The sequence below is a fragment of the Brassica rapa genome, chromosome A01 (genome assembly GCF_000309985.2).
Source record: "Brassica rapa cultivar Chiifu-401-42 chromosome A01, CAAS_Brap_v3.01, whole genome shotgun sequence".
Classification (NCBI taxonomy): domain Eukaryota; kingdom Viridiplantae; phylum Streptophyta; class Magnoliopsida; order Brassicales; family Brassicaceae; genus Brassica; species Brassica rapa.
In genome coordinates this window covers 8,886,251-8,906,166 of record NC_024795.2, presented here as the reverse complement: position 1 = coordinate 8,906,166, position 19,916 = coordinate 8,886,251, and the positions used below count along the sequence as shown (strand labels likewise).

At 35.9% G+C, this 19,916-nt stretch overlaps 1 protein-coding gene across 4 annotated transcripts; it reads right to left on the bottom strand.

Moving 5' to 3' along the window:
- Positions 1-91: 91 nt before the first annotated feature.
- LOC103863775 (calcium-transporting ATPase 8, plasma membrane-type) lies at positions 92-8,082 on the bottom strand. Of its 4 annotated transcripts, none has more exons than XM_009141531.3 (34): positions 7,440-8,071; positions 7,249-7,356; positions 7,094-7,136; positions 6,823-6,929; positions 6,609-6,740; positions 6,430-6,519; positions 6,183-6,252; positions 5,951-6,021; positions 5,785-5,868; positions 5,618-5,695; positions 5,467-5,541; positions 5,112-5,195; positions 4,952-5,034; positions 4,750-4,858; positions 4,612-4,667; positions 4,383-4,425; positions 4,228-4,311; positions 3,877-4,005; positions 3,715-3,789; positions 3,515-3,613; positions 3,280-3,387; positions 2,977-3,138; positions 2,786-2,845; positions 2,420-2,578; positions 2,208-2,324; positions 2,018-2,116; positions 1,806-1,943; positions 1,630-1,730; positions 1,187-1,232; positions 930-1,064; positions 722-829; positions 556-647; positions 408-477; positions 92-294 (listed from the first exon to the last, which is right to left on the bottom strand). In XM_009141531.3, the coding sequence occupies exons 1-33, from the start codon at positions 7,683-7,685 to the stop codon at positions 426-428; spliced, it is 3,243 nt and encodes a 1,080-aa protein (XP_009139779.1). In that variant the 5' UTR covers positions 7,686-8,071; the 3' UTR covers positions 92-294; positions 408-425. The 4 variants fall into 4 exon arrangements, 2 of the variants coding, with proteins under 2 accessions (XP_009139779.1, XP_009139786.1); XM_009141538.3 differs by having other exon boundaries at positions 115-294; positions 394-477; XR_004458306.1 differs by lacking the exons at positions 92-294; positions 408-477; positions 556-647 and having other exon boundaries at positions 763-829; positions 1,187-1,478; positions 7,440-8,082.
- Between the last annotated feature and the right edge of the window lie 11,834 nt (positions 8,083-19,916).

Here is a 19,916-nt window from a genome sequence, read left to right as displayed (position 1 = left end):
CTGGATTTGAGGCTTCCACTGAACTGTTTCGACTAAAGATTGTTTCTTGTAGTCCAAGAAAAAACAAGATAAAAGTTACGATTCTATATTCTGTACAACGATCCATACCACTGATGAGATACACAAATGAAGATTTTACATATATATATATACTTCGAAGCGTCTTACAACACAAGTGACAAATCCTATGTGCTTTTCGTTTTTATTTTATTTTATTTACATAGAAAATCGAAAACTACTATTTACTTCGCTAATTCGAAACTATAATCAGCGGTCGGGGAGAAGTATCCAAACCTGAAACCAAACATAGAGATTGTAAATGAATGACGACTTCTTCATAGTTCACACATACATATCGCAGTAAGATATAAAAGAGTAAAACATAATGCTTACACTGTAAGGCTTACATGTGTTTAAGAAGAATCTTAGTTCCGGAGATAAGGAAAAGCTTGAAATGGAAAGCGACCAGCGACTTGACTGTACAAAAACATAGAAAACAGAGTTAAAGGTCTCGCCAAATCAGAGGATGATTCTTTCTTGTGAAGTAAGTAGTACCTGAAAAACCCGATTCCAATGGAGATCAGCCACTGCTTCCAGTCAAGCCTGACTGTGGAAATGAAAATGCCAAGGCATTCTATCACGATTACCTGATGGCAACAAGAAAAGCAAGCATGAAGATTAGGGAGTGTTCAGCATGAAAGATAGAATAATAAAGAATTACCTGAAGTATAACAGTTATAATAATTGTTCCAAGGAACAAATGGTTTTTCAAGATTCCGCTGAATATATTTGTTTGGTCATGAGTCCGACATTCAAACTCGTTAAACACCTGCATAAATTCAGCCGGATACCAAACGAACGTGAAGCACTCGCCAAGAAAATACAGAATGGTGTTGAGAGATCATACAAAGAGGTGAGAGAGAGATTACTTGGCAGAAGACAAAGGAATTGAAAACAAGTGTGTTCTTGACTTTGTAAGCGTGATCTAGACTTTTGTTCTCCAGTTTCAGTATACTCTCTCCATGAAAGTTTAAGAGAAGCAATGCAGTCACTTGGTAAGCAACCTGGAAAAGCAGACTTATCTTTGTGTAAATTCAGCTTTGCAACTGTGTTTACTTCATTGAAATATATGAAAAAAACAATCACTAGTATTAATGAGAAGATGAAGCTCATAAATGGGGCATACCTGTAAGACAAACTTCGCCCACATGAGTTTGGTTATAAAGGGTGCTCTGAAATGGCAAAGGGAGCACCATCAAACTGCATCTTATATATGATGAAAGTGAAACAGAAGCAGGGAATTTATATCCTGATGAAATGCTTTTGCGAAAATTTCATTTTTCCAATCATGCTATGGGCTCCAAAGGAACAAGAGAATGACTTGGTTCTGCTCCTACTTATAAGAAATTTCTCTCCATCCAGTTAAGAAATTCACACAAGTAGGAGAAGAGCATAACCAAACAATCCTCTTGGCTCCACTGCATAATCAGAACTGAAACCTGTTGAGAATAAACATCTTTTGGAGTTGCAGAGAGCTAAAGGAACGGTTGATATGGTCATGCAGTCATATGATATATGGTAATTAAGGAAGCTCTCTTTGAAATATAATTTACTGAACCGTTTACATACCCTTTTCGAACCGGGGGCCTTCGCATTAAGTTGTCAATTGGTGGTTCCGATGCCAAGGCCAATGCTCCAAAAGTATCAATGAGAAGGTTAACCCATAGAAGCTGCATATAGAAATATAAAGCAACTTGATGAGAAAGAAAGAGTGAGTTATTCGCGATGCAGAGACTGAAGATTACCTGCGCAACATTTAGCGGAATTTCATGAGAATGAACCGCCACAACAACGCATATAATTAGAGCTGATGCGCTGACAGTTAGCCGGAACTGAACAAATCTTTGAATATTTGTGTATAAAGATCGTCCCCATTGCATGACCTTAAAACAAACACTCTCTTTTCAGTTGCAACAATTTTCAAATATGATATCAGCTAAATTGATATTTCACCAACCGTGAGAATCGAAGCAAAACTGTCGTCCAACACAATGATATCAGAGCATTCTTTAACAATTGAAGTCCCTCCAATACCCATTGCAAGACTGATATCCGCCTGCAGTCCAAGATCAAATCAACAATTATAGCAGTAATAGGGAGGATCTCATTTTGAGAGTTTCAAAGGCCAAATTAGAATTTTTAAGGACCTGGCGCAAGCTCGGAGCATCGCGGATTCCCTTTCCAGTTGCTGCAACCACGTGTCCCTTCTTTCTCAGTTCTTTAAGCAGAAGAAGGTTTTCATCAGGAGAAGATCGACCCATCACCTATCAAAAGTAAGGTTGTTTAAGTTAACTGCTTATTTAATCCGCTGCAAAATCTCAATACATACAAATAAGGGTAAGAACATAATTATACGCACTAGAATATTTTCAGCAATTTCTTCTCTTTCTGCATCTGACATCGAAGAAAACTCGCTTGCTAAGATTGTTGTATTTATATCTGATGTTGCTGTCAGTATCCCGCACTCCATCGCTATTGCTTTGGCAGTCAGAAGGTCGTCGCCTGTCACCATGCACACCTATGATACAAATAAAATACGATGTAACATATCAGCTTGTAGAAATAATTTGAGCTTATTCTTTTACTGATCATATAGTTTTGAATAACAAAATGGGTTTGGGTCCCAGAAAAAATATGAGAAACTTTCAAATAGATTGAGTATGCATTCTGAAAGAAAGAAAGAACAGGAACAGTGGTGTAAAAATTAGCAAAATAAACATGTCACCCTTATTCCAGCATTATAACATTGTTGGATTGCATCTCCTATGCCTGGCCGGCAAGAATCCTGCACACCATGTATCCATTTCTAAGAGAACAAATAGGTTTCTATATTGCAGGGATATGTATAAAAAGTTAGCAGTTTAACATGTTCCACGATCGTCATCACTGATACCATGTTGAAAAGCAAAATTTTACCTTTATACCAATGATAGCCAGCAAAACAAGGTTGCTATCAGGTATGTTTGTGAATGCTTCGTTCCTATTAATATCTCCTTCAGGATAAGTTCGGTAGGCAAGGGCAGCACAGCGCAATCCTTCGTTGCACATATCATCAATGGTATTTTCAAAATGAGATATCTAAAAAAAAAAAAATGAAAGAACACAGATAAGACAAGAGAAATCAAGATCACTAGAAACATCCTTTATATATTTCTTTTTTTATAATTATCTTTATGATTATAATATAGTGAATGATTTTCTTTCAAGTAAATTAATTACCTTTTCTTGGTCCATAGATGCTATGTTGTCCATGTCCATATACCCCTGGCAAGAAGCTAGGATAGTCTTGGCAGCACCTTTCCAATGAACACGGACTTGAGAATCATGCTAAAGGTGTATTAGCAAGAAAAAAGATCAGACAAAAGGGGTGTCGCTCACATACACATGAAACTGATTAAAAGTTGAATCAAAACCGAACATATTAAACCAAGAACAAGAAATCAGGTTACATTACCAATTGGACTGCCACACCTCTACGTTTTCTCCTTGAATTGAAAGGCGAAACGCGAAAAATTGTTGATTTTGACTTCCCTTCATCAAAATTCATTCCCAACTGCAAAAAAGATGAGTTTAAAACAGTAGATTAGCTCTACAATCAGATGGTTGCAACTACGTTTGAGATAACTAATAAAAATTATCAGAAACAAGCCCCACCTTGACACCAAAATTAAGAATGGCGCATTCTGTTGCTGTTCCGAAGACCTCTGGTTCAGAGTCTTCAGACCCTTCCTGATTTTAATCAATCAAGGCTGGCTCATCAAATTATAAAGCAGGAACTGGAACCGAACAACGCAAAACTTGACAATATGACTGTACCTCAGGATGATACACACTCCCATTAGTGTTCAGGGAAATTCCTTCGGTGATCAACGAGATTAGAAGGGGAGACAACTCTGCCAAATTCTGCGTTCTTACTCGTCCGGCACAAACATCAACAACCTCCATCTGCTCAAAAGAAAATGAATTGTCTATAATAAGGAACACAACAAGTTTAATAAGAACAGACACTAGGAAAGCTGTGTAAACAAGGGAGAACTGATCCGGTAGGGCCAACAAACTCAATTTCTTAAACCATGAGTAAATATTCAGTTGTGAAGAAACAATGACACAAGCAGATAATAAAGTAACTAAGTATGCTGTGAAAAAAGAGGTGAGATAGCAAATTGCCTGATTTAAGGTTAAAATCCCGGTCTTGTGGCATACAATCGTTGTTGCAGACCCCATCGCTTCACAGGCACAGAGGTTTTGCACCTGAACATTGCGTGAGATTATTAGTTCGTTATTAAAAGTATGACAAAAGAAGTCATCTACGAGTTGCGTACCAAAGCTTTCTCTCCTCCAAGTTTTCTCGACATATAGGCAATGCTGTTTCCAGAGTAATTGGCATTAATTACACAAACAGAAAGTTAGATGTTCAAAGTGCTATCAGAAAGTTGTAGGAAGCCAATTAGGTTTTTTTGCAAGCTCGAGGATAAAAGATGCAGAGAGGCTACAGACGGTTAATAGATATTGAAAGTGTTTGTCAAGTAGCAGATGTCTGAAAAGCCTTACTTCAAGGTAACAGCTAATGGCAATCCTTCAGGCACTGCTGCGACTACAATGGTAACCTACAAAGATACACATAAAGATCAACCAAATGGTAAAATATTAAAGGTAAAATATAATATCATATGCTTAATTTATACTTACCCCCAAAATTATAAACTTAATCACCATGTCTATTGCTTCATCTAACGTAGTTTTCCCAGCATCAAACATCGGACTACCATCTTTTTTTTTGGTTCGGCCCATGAAGTATCTGGGGGTGAAAGGTTTCTAAATGATAAGAACCGAGCAGTAGGACTTGAGACAAACTAACAGAAAGAAATTCTTGGTGTAGAGACAAACTTACAGGCATGACACGATAAGAAAAACAATCAAAGCAACCGAGATACTGACTAGGCCAAATACAGTTACAACTCGGTTCAGGTACACCTAATAGAAAAGACTTACAGGTGAATAAAGAACTGCAACAAGAAAATATAGAAGGGCCAGGCACCAATAAAACGTACCTGCAACGGTGTCTCTTTACCAGTATATAATTGAATAGAAGCCATCGGCATCCTCCACTGGGTGTTCATCCCGACACGAGTAACCTTCGAAATACAGAACAAGAAAAAGAGTGGGGCTAAGAACCCAGAGTAATCAGAAAAAAAGCATGGTCTGCAACCTTCAGTTGTACGGAAGAGATATAGAGAATCTTTTCTCATTAGAGTCTTGTCACGTCGTCCTAACCAAACTAAAGTGACGTCTACATAGTGATCTCATTTAGAACTACTTCCTATGTGATCTGAGGTGAACATAGGGGCAAACTAGTGAATCGGTATGACGGTAACACATTAAATGAGATGTGAAGCTAAATCATACCAGCATTGTACCGATGCCATCTTCCACTATAGATCCGGATATTAGAATTGGATCTACATCTGTATCTTTGTGTACCTATTAATGAGAACGGGGTGTTAAAAAGTATGACATAATAATGCATTTACTGCTTGATACAAAAGTACAAACTCACCGTTCTGTTAGTTCCCATGCTTTCATATTCGCCTATCTGAAGTGAGTACCCAGAAACTAAGACACCATCTGCAGGCACCTGCAGCATATTATATCGTACTTCAGTTTAATGATGAAACTCCAGTTGATTGAAACCACCAAACAATGACAAAAGGATTGGATCTTTTCCTGGTCACCACTTTTAAGAGGTATAATATCGCCAACAACTACATCATAGATCGAAACTTTGACCCGTCTTCCATTTCTAGTAACCTGTATCCAGTGATATTCAGCAAAGTTAAGTGACGAGTAACATATCATGTGGTCATGGAAATCTTTATGTATGAACACAAACCTCGATACATATATTTCTCTTCTCATCATTCAACTTTTCAAACTGAAGAGACTGGTTGTAATTACTGATAGCTGCAGAATAGGGGAAACATTCAAAAAGTAAAAAACAGACCAATTCTATTCGCTGCACAATATTCATAAAACCGAGCTAGATGTGATTAATTTCAATTCATTAAAGTAATTTCTACAGGTAAAGAACAAGATGCAATGAAGCACCGAAGACAACAGGATACCTGTCACAAAGATGACAAGGATAACCGCAATAATGATGCCAGCTTCGTCATACCATCCATGATTGATAGTCTGCGAGGGACGTGAATATTATAGGATGCTTGGCGGTATAGCCAACTAGAATAGATAGACATAGTGGATCACTCTAGCAAACAAACACAGGATACAGTATATGAAAAGACAGAGTAAATGGCAAACAGCATTGAGTTTCAAATAAGCTAAAAGTGTAGAGTATGCCAAAAGACGCACCTTAGTTTTTATTTGAAGCAGCAGAGAAGCCATTGCAGCAAACACCAAGACAATCAAAGTAAAACCTCGGCTTGCTTCCCCGAGAAACATCTACAATCAGAACAGCAGAATGAAAGCTTTTTCTTATATATTTTGTCAAAGGTTACACAGAATACTACTAATATAGTTAGTCACCATACACAGAAGTTGCCTTCTTTACTCAAAGGATAAGTGTTAGATCCAAATATATCCCTTCGTCTCTGTATGTCTTCATGACTACCACAGATACCCTTGTCTAGATCGGTGAGCAACAGACGTGACAATCCTCTAACCTGTATAGCATGAAACGGAGCCAATAAGTAAACAAAAGTAGAACACTAGTTGGGTAGAAATAGCGTATGGTAAGCAGCTTGCCCCATCACATAGCTTCAGAATACGTAGACCATCATCACGAGAGATAGAAGAAACAAATTCCTCCAGTTTGATGCCACCAAACTCATCTGGGATTTCAATTCCGACAACTAAAAAGTGGAAACACGAAATCATGTTAGCATATCACAACAGATGCACCCCAATAAACTTACAATAACAACAGAAAAAACTCTAATAAAAGGTAACAGCTGTCCCACTATTTAGCTTTTATGATGTTTCAATCAACCAAATATGGGATGAATAAGGAAGGTACCTTGTACTGGTTCCTCTGACTGAGATAGAAGCCGTGCAGCAGCCTATAAAAGGCAAAGCCCCATATTAGGAAAAATATATCCAACAACACAAAACTTCTACTTTGGAGCTTGAATCAAAAGTAATCATCTTTGTTCGTTTCATTATATCATATACCCTTGTAGTAGCTTGATGACCATGAGATCCGCAGACTTCTTCTTCCCTCTCGGATTCCTTTTTGGAAATCTTAAAACGTCTTGTAGCAGTAATCGCAAGCACAGCACTCTGCAACAACAAAAGAAAACAAAAGCATGGGGGTAACGACACCGTTTTTGACAGAAACTAATTCGAAAACTGAAGCCGTTTACTCTCAAGCGTCGAAAGGGGTTCGGGGACTCAGTAACAACGCATCCGCCGTGAAACGCCGCCATTTCCTGTGTCACGCCGTCATCGCCGGCATAGCCAGCTTCCAAATCAACAGAGCGCCGCCGAGGTGATTGCATCGGAGAATGTGGTTGCGGAGCGATAGAGAGGGAGAGAGTGTGCGTGTGTGTGTGTGTTATATATATAGCAAACTTTGAGGTCGACTCGTGGGAGAAGGACGCTTTCTTCATATCGTCCTCGTAAAATTTGGACCGACTTTCAGTTTGAAAAGCTAATGCATCCCTTTCACTCACTCGGTCCCCCCCACTCTTTATGACTCACACCTATTTAAAGAGTTTTTGTTTTTTTTTGTTGAATTTAGATTATTTAATTAATTAAACCTTAATTATAATTTAAATAAAGCATTTCAAAACTTATTATCTAACATCATGAGATGTATTTTAATCTAGCATCATATTAAGATTTAAAGGTTTATACATCCAGATTTGGGATTAGATTCGGGCAATTGTCAATAATAGCACATTTTGAAGTTTATGTCTCAAAAATAGCACTAGAAGGAGAAAGTCACAAAAATGACATTCATTAAAGGGTAAAATATCCCTAATACCCTTGATTTAAAATTAAATAAATAAACAAAAATAAAAAATATTAAAAAAAATAAAAATTAAAAAAATTAAAAAAAGAATTTTTTTATAGTTTCAGATTATATGTTTTCAGATTCGAAATTTTATAAAAAAATTTGAAATTTTTTTTTCGAATTTTTTTTTTATTTTTTTTTCAAATTTTCTTTTTATAATTTAAAAATACTTTTTAAAACAGTTTTTAAAATTTTTATTTTTTATTTTAGTATTTATTTTTTATAAAATTTTAAACCCTAATTCCAAAACCCCACCCCTTAACTCTAAACCCTAAGGTTTGGATTAATTAACCCAAGGGGTATAAGTGTATATTTACCTCTTTAATGAAACCTATTTTTGTGACTTTGAGCCTTGAGTGCTACTTTGGGAACAAAAACTTGGTTTGGTGCTATCCTAGTCTTTTTCTCATTAGATTCTCACATTTTGTATTTTTTATAGTTTATCCATCAAAAATATCGCACGGTTATGTTGCACTTGCAGGTAGTTAATTATCATATATAATAGAGTTAGATATTATCTGATGATGAAATATGTTGCTCGATATTGAAGAGATGTATTTTTAGATTTTAAATTTTATCAAAATATATTAAAATCAGAAGAATTTTTTTAAAATTTATTAATTATATTATATTTTCAGGTGGAAAATCATCAATTTTTATAGATTTCTGGAAAGTACGTAACAATATAGTTTTCAAAAATATAGATATAGATCCCAAAGATATTTTGCAGCCGGCAAAAACATAGTCATTATTTTGAAGTGAAACATATGTAGAAGTTTCATATTCAATTACCCAGTCACATTAGGTAGAGGGTGCAACACTCTTATCTCAAATGTCTGGACGATGGTGTTCTACAGATGTTTCATAAAAGGCAAATAAAATTTTTTTGAGACAAAGTTGATAATAGTAGCATGATGGGTTGGTTAATGAAGACAAAGAATACACGAATTAGTCTTTCATCTCTGTGCTAAAAAATGGAAGCGCTCATTTTGGACAATGACATTCGCAACAAATTGTTTTTGGTTGGTGAAAATTGTTTTGAAACCAAAAAATAACCTACTTTTGCGTCATATTTGAAAGACATAAAAGCTTCAGTCACATGAAGATTATCCATGTTCCACAAACATAAATACAACTACATAATCGAATATGTTTAAATTAATAAAAAAAGTACAAAATTATTATCTCTTCACGAAAAAAACACTTTGTCGGTTCGGAATATCTTAGAAAACATCTAATATTAGTTTTGTCCTATTAATCACTCAAATCGGAAACTTCTGACGCAATTTATGATAAAAGTTTTTTTTTCCAATTGAGCTAAAACTTCTATATAAAGATTATCTAAGCAAATTTCTAGAACCTTTGTCATAAATTCTGGAAGACAACAATATGAAAAGTCAAAACAAAATAAAACATTAAAAACAAATAAATTTATAAGAAAAAGGTTGGAGAAAGAATATATAAATTTATTAATTTTCTTTCGTGGTTAACAAAAACTTAAAACACATTTTCTAAACAACTTAATGAACTGTTTGATCTTGAGGTTTTAGTTTCTGAAAGGCTAATATCCCACTCTTTTTCTCGAAGAAACCTGACGATATTGTGTAAAGAAGAAGAGGACAGTTAGCTAGCTGAGTGCGGTGGAATATATATTGTAAAAGCTGAGAAAATGAATAGAGATTACTAAGCAACACATAACTTTACCAGCTTACCTAATTTAATGTGCTTTAATTATCAAACTAGGTGGACATTTGTATGCATAAGTTTTCCTTTACAATCCTTTCGTCTTGGGTCATCCACCTTTGCCTTGCATTAAGTTTTAGTTAACAGAAATTAACACACTAAACTCGAAAACCACCATATCAACTTTAATCAAAGTCGATAAATACAGCTATATTTGCCCAGAAATGAACCTTATCTTTGAATTTAAAGTGTTCAGATATATGCATGAATTTAAATTGTTCAGATATATGCATAGAGAACATTAAAATACAACACACTATCACTCTAATATTTTTTATCTATTCATCAGTGAAACTATGTATAGTTCTTTTTGGTTTAGTAAAACCTCATTTGGAGTAGGAAAACTCTAATAGAACGGTTGTCTTATAGGTCGGTCGGTCTCTTTGGTAAAGCGCACATGTGAACGTTGGAGATTCCGAATATATGACACAGTGCTCCATATGGTTTTTTTTTTATTGAAGGCTTTGCTCCATCTGGTTTCTTTACTTAGTGTTTTGTCAAATTGTTTTTAGCAACAAAAAAAATTGTAGCGAGAACGGAAATAATAAAAAGATTGATCACTACGAGTTATTAGTGGAAACCTCCCAACATTAAAAAAGTAAGACGATTCTTGTAGTATTGTAGCGTTGATTCAAGCTGTTTTTTATGAATAAGACTAGCTCATGGATGGATAAAGTTTGATGAAGTGAAACCCTAGGACAAAACCTGTGGAAGTCGGCCTTGTTAGAAAGGTGATGAGATTCGTGGCGGTTGTTTCTACGCCTGATACTTCGGAATACTCTTCAGAGGAGGCCTCCACTTCTAAGGAAGAGGGTGAGTACACAACAGTAGTCTCCAAGCGGAAGCAGAAACTTTTGATACAGCAACAAAAGAAGGCTAGTTCAAGCAAGGAAAAAAGTCTACCCCGGGGTGCACGCCCCACCCCCCCCCCTCTTAGTTTTATGATAGAGTGCTTCTGTTGGAACGTTAGAGGCTTCAATAAATCAGTTCGGCGAAGAAGTTTTCGGAAATGGTTTCGGCGTAATAATTTTCTTTTTGGTAGCTTAATTGAAACTCGGGTTAAAGCAGTCAGAAGTCAGAAGTTTATCCAGTCTACTTTTCCTGGTTGGAACGCGGCTGCAAACTATGAGTATGCAGAGCTTGGAAGGATTTGGGTTGTTTGGGCCCCCCAAGTGAGTGTTTCTATTCTTCAAAAGTCGAGTCAGATGATCACCTGCCTGGTAAAGTTGCCTCAAGTTGAAACGGAATTTGTGGTCACCTTTGTCTATGCGGTCAATTGTCGTGTTGGGAGAAGGACTCTGTGGGCAGACCTAATACATCTATCTGGTAACCCGATCATAGTTGATAAGCCTTGGATGATTCTTGGAGACTTCAATCAGCCTCTGAACCCTGAAGATGCATCAACTGGCGGTACTAGGATCTCTGGAGGAATGGAGGAGTTCAGGGTCTGCCTTCAATCTGCTCAACTAGCAGATCTCTCTTTCCGTGGCCATCATTACACCTGGTGGAACAAACAAGACGATAACCCAATAGCGAGGAAACTTGACAGACTTCTTGTCAACGATAACTGGCTGGCTGCCTTCCCGCTCTCTTACGGGGAGTTTAAAGAGCCAGAATTCTCAGATCACTGCCCTACTTGCATCCACTTTGGAGGTCAACTGACTAGGAAGCGTCGGCCCTTTAAATTCTCAAACTTTCTCCTTGACAATGAGAACTTTCTAAGTCTGGTAGGGGATTTTTGGAGTAATACCTACGTTTCAGGAACTTCTATGTTTATCATAAGCAAGAAACTGAAGTGTCTTAAAGGGATTATCCGGAACTTCCATAGAGACAACTATTCAGGAATCGAAAAAAGGGTTAGTGATGCGGCTGCAGTCCTCGCGGAGTGCCAGCAGAGCTTCCTCAATAACCCAACAGCCATTCTTGCTGGATTGGAAAAAGAGGCACACTCGCGATGGATGACGCTAGCTCTAGCTGAGGAAAAATTTTTCTGCCAAAGATCAAGAATCCAGTGATTGAAATATGGAGATAGCAACACTGCTTTCTACTTCAAAATGGTAGCAGCCAGACGATCCTGCAACCAGATTCATTTTCTCATTGGCAATGATGGTGGAAGAATTGAAGAAAAAATGGAGATTGAGAATCACTGTGTCGATTTCTTTCAGGACTTGTTGGGCAAGGAATCACCTCCCCTCTCAGCACCAAACTGCGACCTTATAAGCTCTCTTAGTGCATTCCACTGTACAACTGAGATGAAAAACATGCTGATAGCGGAGGTCTCTGCGTCAGAGATTAAGGAAACAGTATTTGCGCTACCTATTCACAAGGCTCCCGGGCCTGATGGATACAACGCGGAGTTCCTCAAAGCGACATGGGCTGTTACTGGACCAGAGATAACTCAGGCTGTCCAAGAGTTCTTCCGCAATGGTAGGATGCTAAAACAGTGGAACTGCACAGCTATCACTCTCATTCCAAAGAAGGTGAACGCGGACAAAATATCTGACTTCAGACCTATATCTCTCTGCAATGTCTTATACAAGATTATTTCTAAGATCATTGCAAAGAGACTTGAGTCGATTCTCCCATCAATGGTATCTCCTCATCAATCAGCGTTTGTCAAAGGGCGTTTGCTAATTGAGAATGTCTTGCTGGCTACGGAAATGGTCCAAAAATTCAACCAGAAAAATGTATCTAGCCGAGGAGTTCTCAAAGTTGACCTTAGGAAAGCTTTTGATTCTCTGCGGTGGGATTTCATACTGCAAGTTCTGAAAGCAGCTCAGTTCCCGCACATCTTCATTAACTGGATCCAGCAGTGTATCACAACCACAAGCTTCTCGATCAATGTTAACGGGGACCTCTGTGGCTTCTTCCAGGGGGCGCAAGGGGTTAGACAGGGTGATCCGATCTCACCATATCTATTTGTCATCGCAATGGAGGTGTTTGGGAGATTGCTGGCAAGGAAATACGAAGATGGAAGCATAGGATATCATCCTAAGGGCCAAGACCCCAAAATATCTCACCTTGCATTTGCTGATGATGTGATGGTGTTTTTTGATGGTTCTCATGCCTCACTAAACGATCTAAACTCAACTCTGGAAACCTTTCATCGGCTCTCTGGCTTGGAAATGAACAGAGAAAAATCTGCGCTATATACAGCTGGAACAGATGAAAATGAGCAGGAAAGTCTTGCGGCATTTGGTTTCACACAGGGATCATTTCCTTTTCGGTACTTGGGTCTCCCTCTTACTCATAGGAAGCTTCGGAAATCTGAATACTCACCACTGCTGGACTCAATCTCAAACAGATTCAACCACTGGACAACCAAGGCCTTATCCTTTGCTGGTAGGTTGCAGTTAATCTCATCGGTTATATACAGCACTATCAACTTTTGGACTTCAGCGTTTATGCTACCAAAAGGTTGTATCAAGCAGATAGAGAGTATGTGTAATCACTTCTTGTGGTCTGGGGATATTGCTAAGAAACATGGAGTTAAGGTAGCATGGAGCACTATATGTCAACCTAAAGAAGAAGGAGGATTGGGGCTGAGGGATTTTAGTCTCTGGAATAAAACCCTTAACCTGAAACTTATTTGGCTCCTCTTCTCCAAATCTGACTCCCTGTGGGTCGCCTGGATGAGAAAGCACAACCTAAAAGATCATAGCTTCTGGAGCGCCCCGGCTACGGTCAACAGCTCTTGGATTTGGAAAAGTCTTACCTCCATGCGACACCTAGCTCTGAAGTTCTTGAGATGCTCTGTGAGAGATGGTGACACTGCAAAGTTCTGGTTTGATCATTGGTTGCCAACAGGACCTCTATTCTCCTTCGTAGGGCAAGATGGTCCTCTCATGATGGGAATACCTATGTCAAGCAATGTAGCAGAGGCCTGCACCGCCACAGGATGGAGACTGCCTTCACACCGGGTGAGACATAGGAGAGTAGCGGAAGTGCGTGACCACTTAACTGCTTATCCTCTCCCTACTCAATCTCAAGGCCCTGATGTGTTCTCGTGGGAAATTCCAGGCATTGTGTTCTCTGTCTTCTCCTCGGGTTTAACTTGGGAACACCTACGACCAAAACATCCTAAGCTCATGTGGACTCAATCGGTTTGGTTCAAAGGTTGCATACCAAAGCATGCTTTCACATTTTGGGTAGCTCATCTCGATAGGCTTCCAGTCAGGCAAAAACTGGTAACATGGGGCATGGATGTTCCTGACACTTGTGTGCTATGCAATCGGCTTTCTGAAACCAGAGATCATTTGTTCCTGGACTGTGAGTACAGCAAGGATATATGGGCTAAGCTGTTCGCTAAGCTGGGGGCCTCTCCTCTGCGGGTAAGAACTTGGGCAGCTCTAGTTAATTGGTTGCAGGCTGCCAGAGGGAACCGGCTTTTCACAATTAAGCACATAGCAGCCCAGGCTACTATTTATCTCATATGAAGAGAAAGGAACTCAAGAATGCATGCTGGGAATCCTCAACCTCACTCTGTTGTGTTCAAACAGCTGGATCGATGCGTACGGGACATTGCTCTTGCCCGCAAAGATAGGAAAAGGTTCAAGACCATGCTTTCCATCTGGTTTAGATTCGACTAAAAGATATCGACTTTGAGTAAGTCTCTGAAGCATGCTGCTTATACCGAGTTAACATTAGGCTTTTTTCCACCTTTTTTTTTTTTGGGTCTTTTGTAACTTTTTAGCTTCGCCGAGCTGTTGTAAAACGTTTCCTTTTTGGTATAAATTCACATTTTATCAAAAAAAAAATATTGCTATTATAATCCCAGCGACAAAACCTTTGAACATTTTAACGTTGTTGATTGAACACAGTTAGATCTCGATTAGAATTTTAAGGATATGTCGATTTTCTTATAGATTTAAACTAATGTTCAACGTGGAAAGTACATTGGTTCATGGGAAACCACTTTTTCTTATTTATTTCATCCGTTAATCTAAAGTACACTTAATTTACTCCCCTGTCATCAACCACTCCTTTGTCCCTCAAAAAACTCATTATATACTTTAATTCACACGCGTACACCGGTACACATGTCTAATCTTTCTTACAAAGAACAAGCTCCTCAGAGAGAAAAAGGAATATTGTATATATAGTTGTGTTCCGTCGTCATATAGAGGAGTTTACTAGAAATGGCAATTCAGTCGAAGTAATTGCAATGAGAAATAGATTTCTCTTTCAAGGATGGAGCAATCCGTCATCACCAAGAAGAAAAATAAATGAACTGAAATAGTGAAATAAATATGTTCATCACTTTTTCAGCATTATCGGTATCAATCTCGTCAGATTTCTCTATTGAAGGATAGACAAACAACCTTTACCTCAATTATTGTTCAACGAAAAAAAGGATAGACAAACAATATTAGAATTCTATTATAAAAACATACATTGGAATAAAACTAATTTCGACTTAAAGTTTTATATAGAAAATTATAGAAGTAAATTAGAAATGATCCGAGGAAAGAGAGTTAAATCGAGTTTCAAAAAAAAAAAGACAAATAAATCGATTCGATACTAAAAATTACTATATTTTATTATATTTTGTTAATCCAGTCCGATTTATTGACCCATTAATAAAATCGTATCGTTCACCTATACATATCAATGAACTCAACATATCTCATTTTCTATAGGAGCGAAGGAGAGTGTACGTTACTTGTATGTTACGTACATAACAAAACACAAGCCGACTGTTTTTGTCCATCTCTTTTGCATCGTTTTCAGAAAACAACAAACTACAAATACCATGTGCAGTGGATATAATTTTGCAATCTATATGATAGTATATCCTTTATTTTCTTAGTAAACAAGGATTTCATTACTTTTTGGGCTTGTTTTTCTATTTTGTGCGCGTGCATGTCGTTGTCAGTGATTCGAAGTTGGCGTTGAATGGCTCTTGACATCCTCAGGAATGCATGGATTAATATTAAGACCATAAATTCGTTATCCTACTAATCCTTAATCTACATCGTTAACATCTAATGACAAAAAAATGTACCATTTAATAATTAAATGTGAAATAAAGAATTAATATATAGAGCTAAAGAAGATAAACTTTCAGAAAACATGACATGTAGTTTATTGGTTTGTATTACCATCACACTTATTCAACCCTAGTAGAATAAATGTTGTTGATAAGGAAATAAAAAAAAAGTATTTTCGAAAATAAGTACACAAAACATAAACCACATTTTAAGTTAGGATTTGTTCAGGTATCTTTATTTGAACTTTTGTTTCTAATTTATATCACATCATAGATCTCATTCTGAAAATTTTTTAAATAAAGATCGGGTTTGGATATAACACATCGGTTTGGTTCCAATTTGTTTCACGTCCTAAAATCCATAAAATAACTTTATATCATTCGGATTCGGATTATATTGGTTTGGTTTGGATATATTTAAAGTTAAATCTAAAATTTTAAAGGAAAACATAAGAAAGCACTACAAGAAAACGTGAGAATAACGACTACCATTTACGACTACAAATATGTAGTCGTAAATTAACTTCGACGTTACGTCTAACTTAATACTATGTTAAAGTCCGTCGTAACTTAGACGTAATTTTGCTACTAAAAGATTAAATTGGTCGTAAACTAACTTCGCATTTACAACCAAACTTTCAGGTAGTCGTAATGTAATCGTAAATGTACGACTAAATTACATCGACAAGCTACCATCTGATTAACGACCAATTTACGAGAAACGTAGTTGCACATTCGTGGTTAAGTTATTATCAAACATAAATATGTTATTTATTATATAATTAATGAAGTTATATATTTATAAATATATGTTGATAATCCAGGTTGATTATGATGATCCTTTCTATCCTCAGTGGTTTCACGAATTGATACAAGGTCCGGTCGCTAAGGTCACCACAATATCTATGTATTTCACACGAGGTTACACTTTTCACACTTACGAATACGGAAGTTGGCGAGCAACAATGAACTATGGAGTATCTGTGAAAGGTGAAACTGATTTCTATGGAATCTTACAAGAGATCATCGAAGTGGAGTTCCCCAACCTGGTGAAGCTGAAATGCGTTTTCTTCAAATGTGACTGGTTTGACTCCACCGTCAATAGAGGTGTTTGGTATAACAAGTTTGGAGTTGTTGATATAAATGCTACACGGAGGTACAACAAATTTGAACCCTACATATTGGCATCTCAAGCATACCAAGTTTGTTTTATTCCATACCCGAGGATCAGACAATCTGGAATATCTTGGTTAGCCGCTATAAAATTTACACCTCGAGGCCGAGTCTTGTGACTGATGAACAACCGCCTTTACAAGAAGATGTCGTAGATGAAGTAGAAGTACATGAGAAAGCTACAAATGATATCTTACTTGTTGATCCACACAACCAGGGATATGAAGAACTTCTAGACGATGCAACAGACGAAGCCAACGAAGATGAATTTGAAGAAAATGATGAAGTGGATGATGTTTCTGATGACAAGTGATCGAGTTTGATTATGTTACAGTGTTTGTGTTTTATTATATTATTAACCTATTTGTATTGCAGTACAAATAATATATAACTTATTATCATGTTTGCTCAATTATATATGAACTTAGTTTAAAAAAAAATCTTTGTACTTTGGGGTTTAGAAGTGTATAAAACTTATGATGTTTGGGGTTTTGGTTTTAGGGTATAAACACAAAACGAAGCTAATTAGTCGTAAAGTACGACTCAGTTATGACTAATATTAATTCTTCTCACATTGGTCCCTAATTGGTCGTAAAGGACTTCGTCCCACACTGGTCGTAATTTTAATTCTTCTTAACTGGTCGTAAATTAAAAAAAATATTTAGTCCCTAATTGGTCGTAATATTATTTGGTCCCCCACTGGTCGTAAATTTACATATCCCTCATTGGTCGTAATATTACAACCCATTTATGACTAAGACCAAAACTCTATATATACTCGGACCTCGCGAAGCCATTTGATTGCTAATTCCTTTCTCTCTAACAATGACTTCCCTTCTCTCTCTAGGTAAGGTTTTTTTTTTACGTTTTATGTGGTTAGTTAGGTGATTAGATTAGGTTTGGAATTAGTTTAGGATGGAAGTAGATTAGGATGGAGTTAGATTATGATGGAATTAGAAAAGGTTTAGATTATTTTTATATAAAAAATTGAATTGTTTAAAACCATCTATTTTTTTGGTTTTTTTTCTTTCAGATTGACGATATTGCTATGGCTGGCGGTAGATATAGACTTAGGAACCTTGTGCCTAGAAACTCTTCCGGGAGTACCTTTCTCGGAAAGCCGGATCCATCAGCTTCTACCTCCGGCACATCATCCGACTTCTTCGACGAAATAAACCTTAATGCTTAGTTTTTTCAGTTTTAATTAATTTATATTTTAAATGTTTTATATTATGGATATTATTATGTTTACGGATGTTAGATATTTTATTTTAATTTGATCAAATTTTAAAAAATTAAATCAAACTAAATTTAAATATTTAATTTTAATTAATATATAAAATTAGTAAATAAATACAAAATTTGAAAATAAATAAATAAAATTGGTCAAATTTACGACCAATGAACATCTAAAGTCGATGTAAAGTGGTCGTTAACATTAGAGGTAAATTGGTCGTAAGATTACGACCAGTGTACGACTAATATGTCTAGTCATAATATTACGACCAATGTGCCTCTAATAATTAATTACGACCAGTTTCTAACGACCAATCAATTTTCGAAGTTAATTGGTCGTAATGCCCATATTACGACCAACTAACTGCTAATATTGTGGTCGTTAAGGTCATGTTTTCTTGTAGTGAAGAAATACCTATTTATATAGAATTGGATATTTAAGGTACTTATTTAAATTTTAAATTTTTATTTTTAATATCACTGAAAATAAACATAGAATTAGATATTTGAAGTACATATTTATTTATCAAATATTTATATTTGTGATTAATTTAGACTTTCGTTTTAGGTTACACATTCGAGTTCAGGTAATAATACTTCGAGTTTATATATGTTTTGTACCATCCTACAAGATCTACTCTCGTATTTCTTATATTTCAGACCGGGTACAAATCGAGTTTTTGTTTGGATTCAGTTTGGACTTCCGGTAACGGATTTTGTATCCACACCTATTTTAAATAAAGAGAAAATACGATTAAATAAAGATTTCAACGAAAAATTATTTCGCGCTTGATAAAAATCTAGTATTTTATCTAAAATAGAAGTATGACTTCTTTCATATATGATATTTCATTTTGGATCATCTACTACAAAATAAACACATTTAATGGTTTTATCATTTTCCATATATTCTACCTATTAATGCAAAATATTAAAGCAAGATTTACCTATAATCTCGCTGCTCTATAATTTTCTCTTCGTTAACAATAGTCACGTAAAATAAGGAGATGATTAATAAAGGTACCAACAGTTTTTGGGAACGCATAAAGGTACGAGTTTTAACTTTTCTTTTTGTTCAGTTCTTTTTTGATCAAATCTAAAGCTTGTTTCTTTTTGTTCAATTCTTAAATACATGTATCCAAAGCTTGATTTAGAAAATAATTTTCAAAAGCATATATTTACCATCACAAAAAATGTCATGCTTTTCATATATTATGTTTTACATTACTTATAATTTCACAATATATTTTTCTATATTTAGGTCGGCTAATATATCTTTACCAAAATCAAATTTATATAATACTCAATTGTACAAAAATCTATATTTTAAAAATCTAACAATGTTGAGAATATTCCTCACTCTTTTTATTATTTTTAATATATATCTAAAAATAGTACCATAAAATCTATATATAAACATTTAAATATATGGTTAATGTTAAATATATGTATATACCACGATTGACATAAAATAAATTATATATATAAAAATGAAAAAAATACCCGTCGTTGTGCGGGTTAAAATCTAGGTTTATATTAATTTACTTAACATCTTTTTGTAGGCACATATTTAAAATTAACAATTACTTATTTTGATAGTTTGTTAAATTAGAAGAGTGAATTTTACAACTTTAGTTTGATTTTTTATTAAATTATAATGACTTATCTAGCAATAACTAAATA

Excerpts from the sequence above, each read along its gene's own strand:
- LOC103863775 (XM_009141531.3), bottom strand. The coding sequence starts at position 7,685 with ATGAAGAAAGCGTCCTTCTCCCACGAGTCGACCTCAAAGTTTGCTATA. Across the intron at positions 6,253-6,429 it reads TGCTTCAAATAAAAACTAAG|ACTATCAATCATGGATGGTA; the intron begins GTGCGTCTTTTG and ends CGTCCCTCGCAG. Across the intron at positions 4,006-4,227 it reads GGATTTTAACCTTAAATCAG|ATGGAGGTTGTTGATGTTTG; the intron begins GCAATTTGCTAT and ends TCTTTTGAGCAG.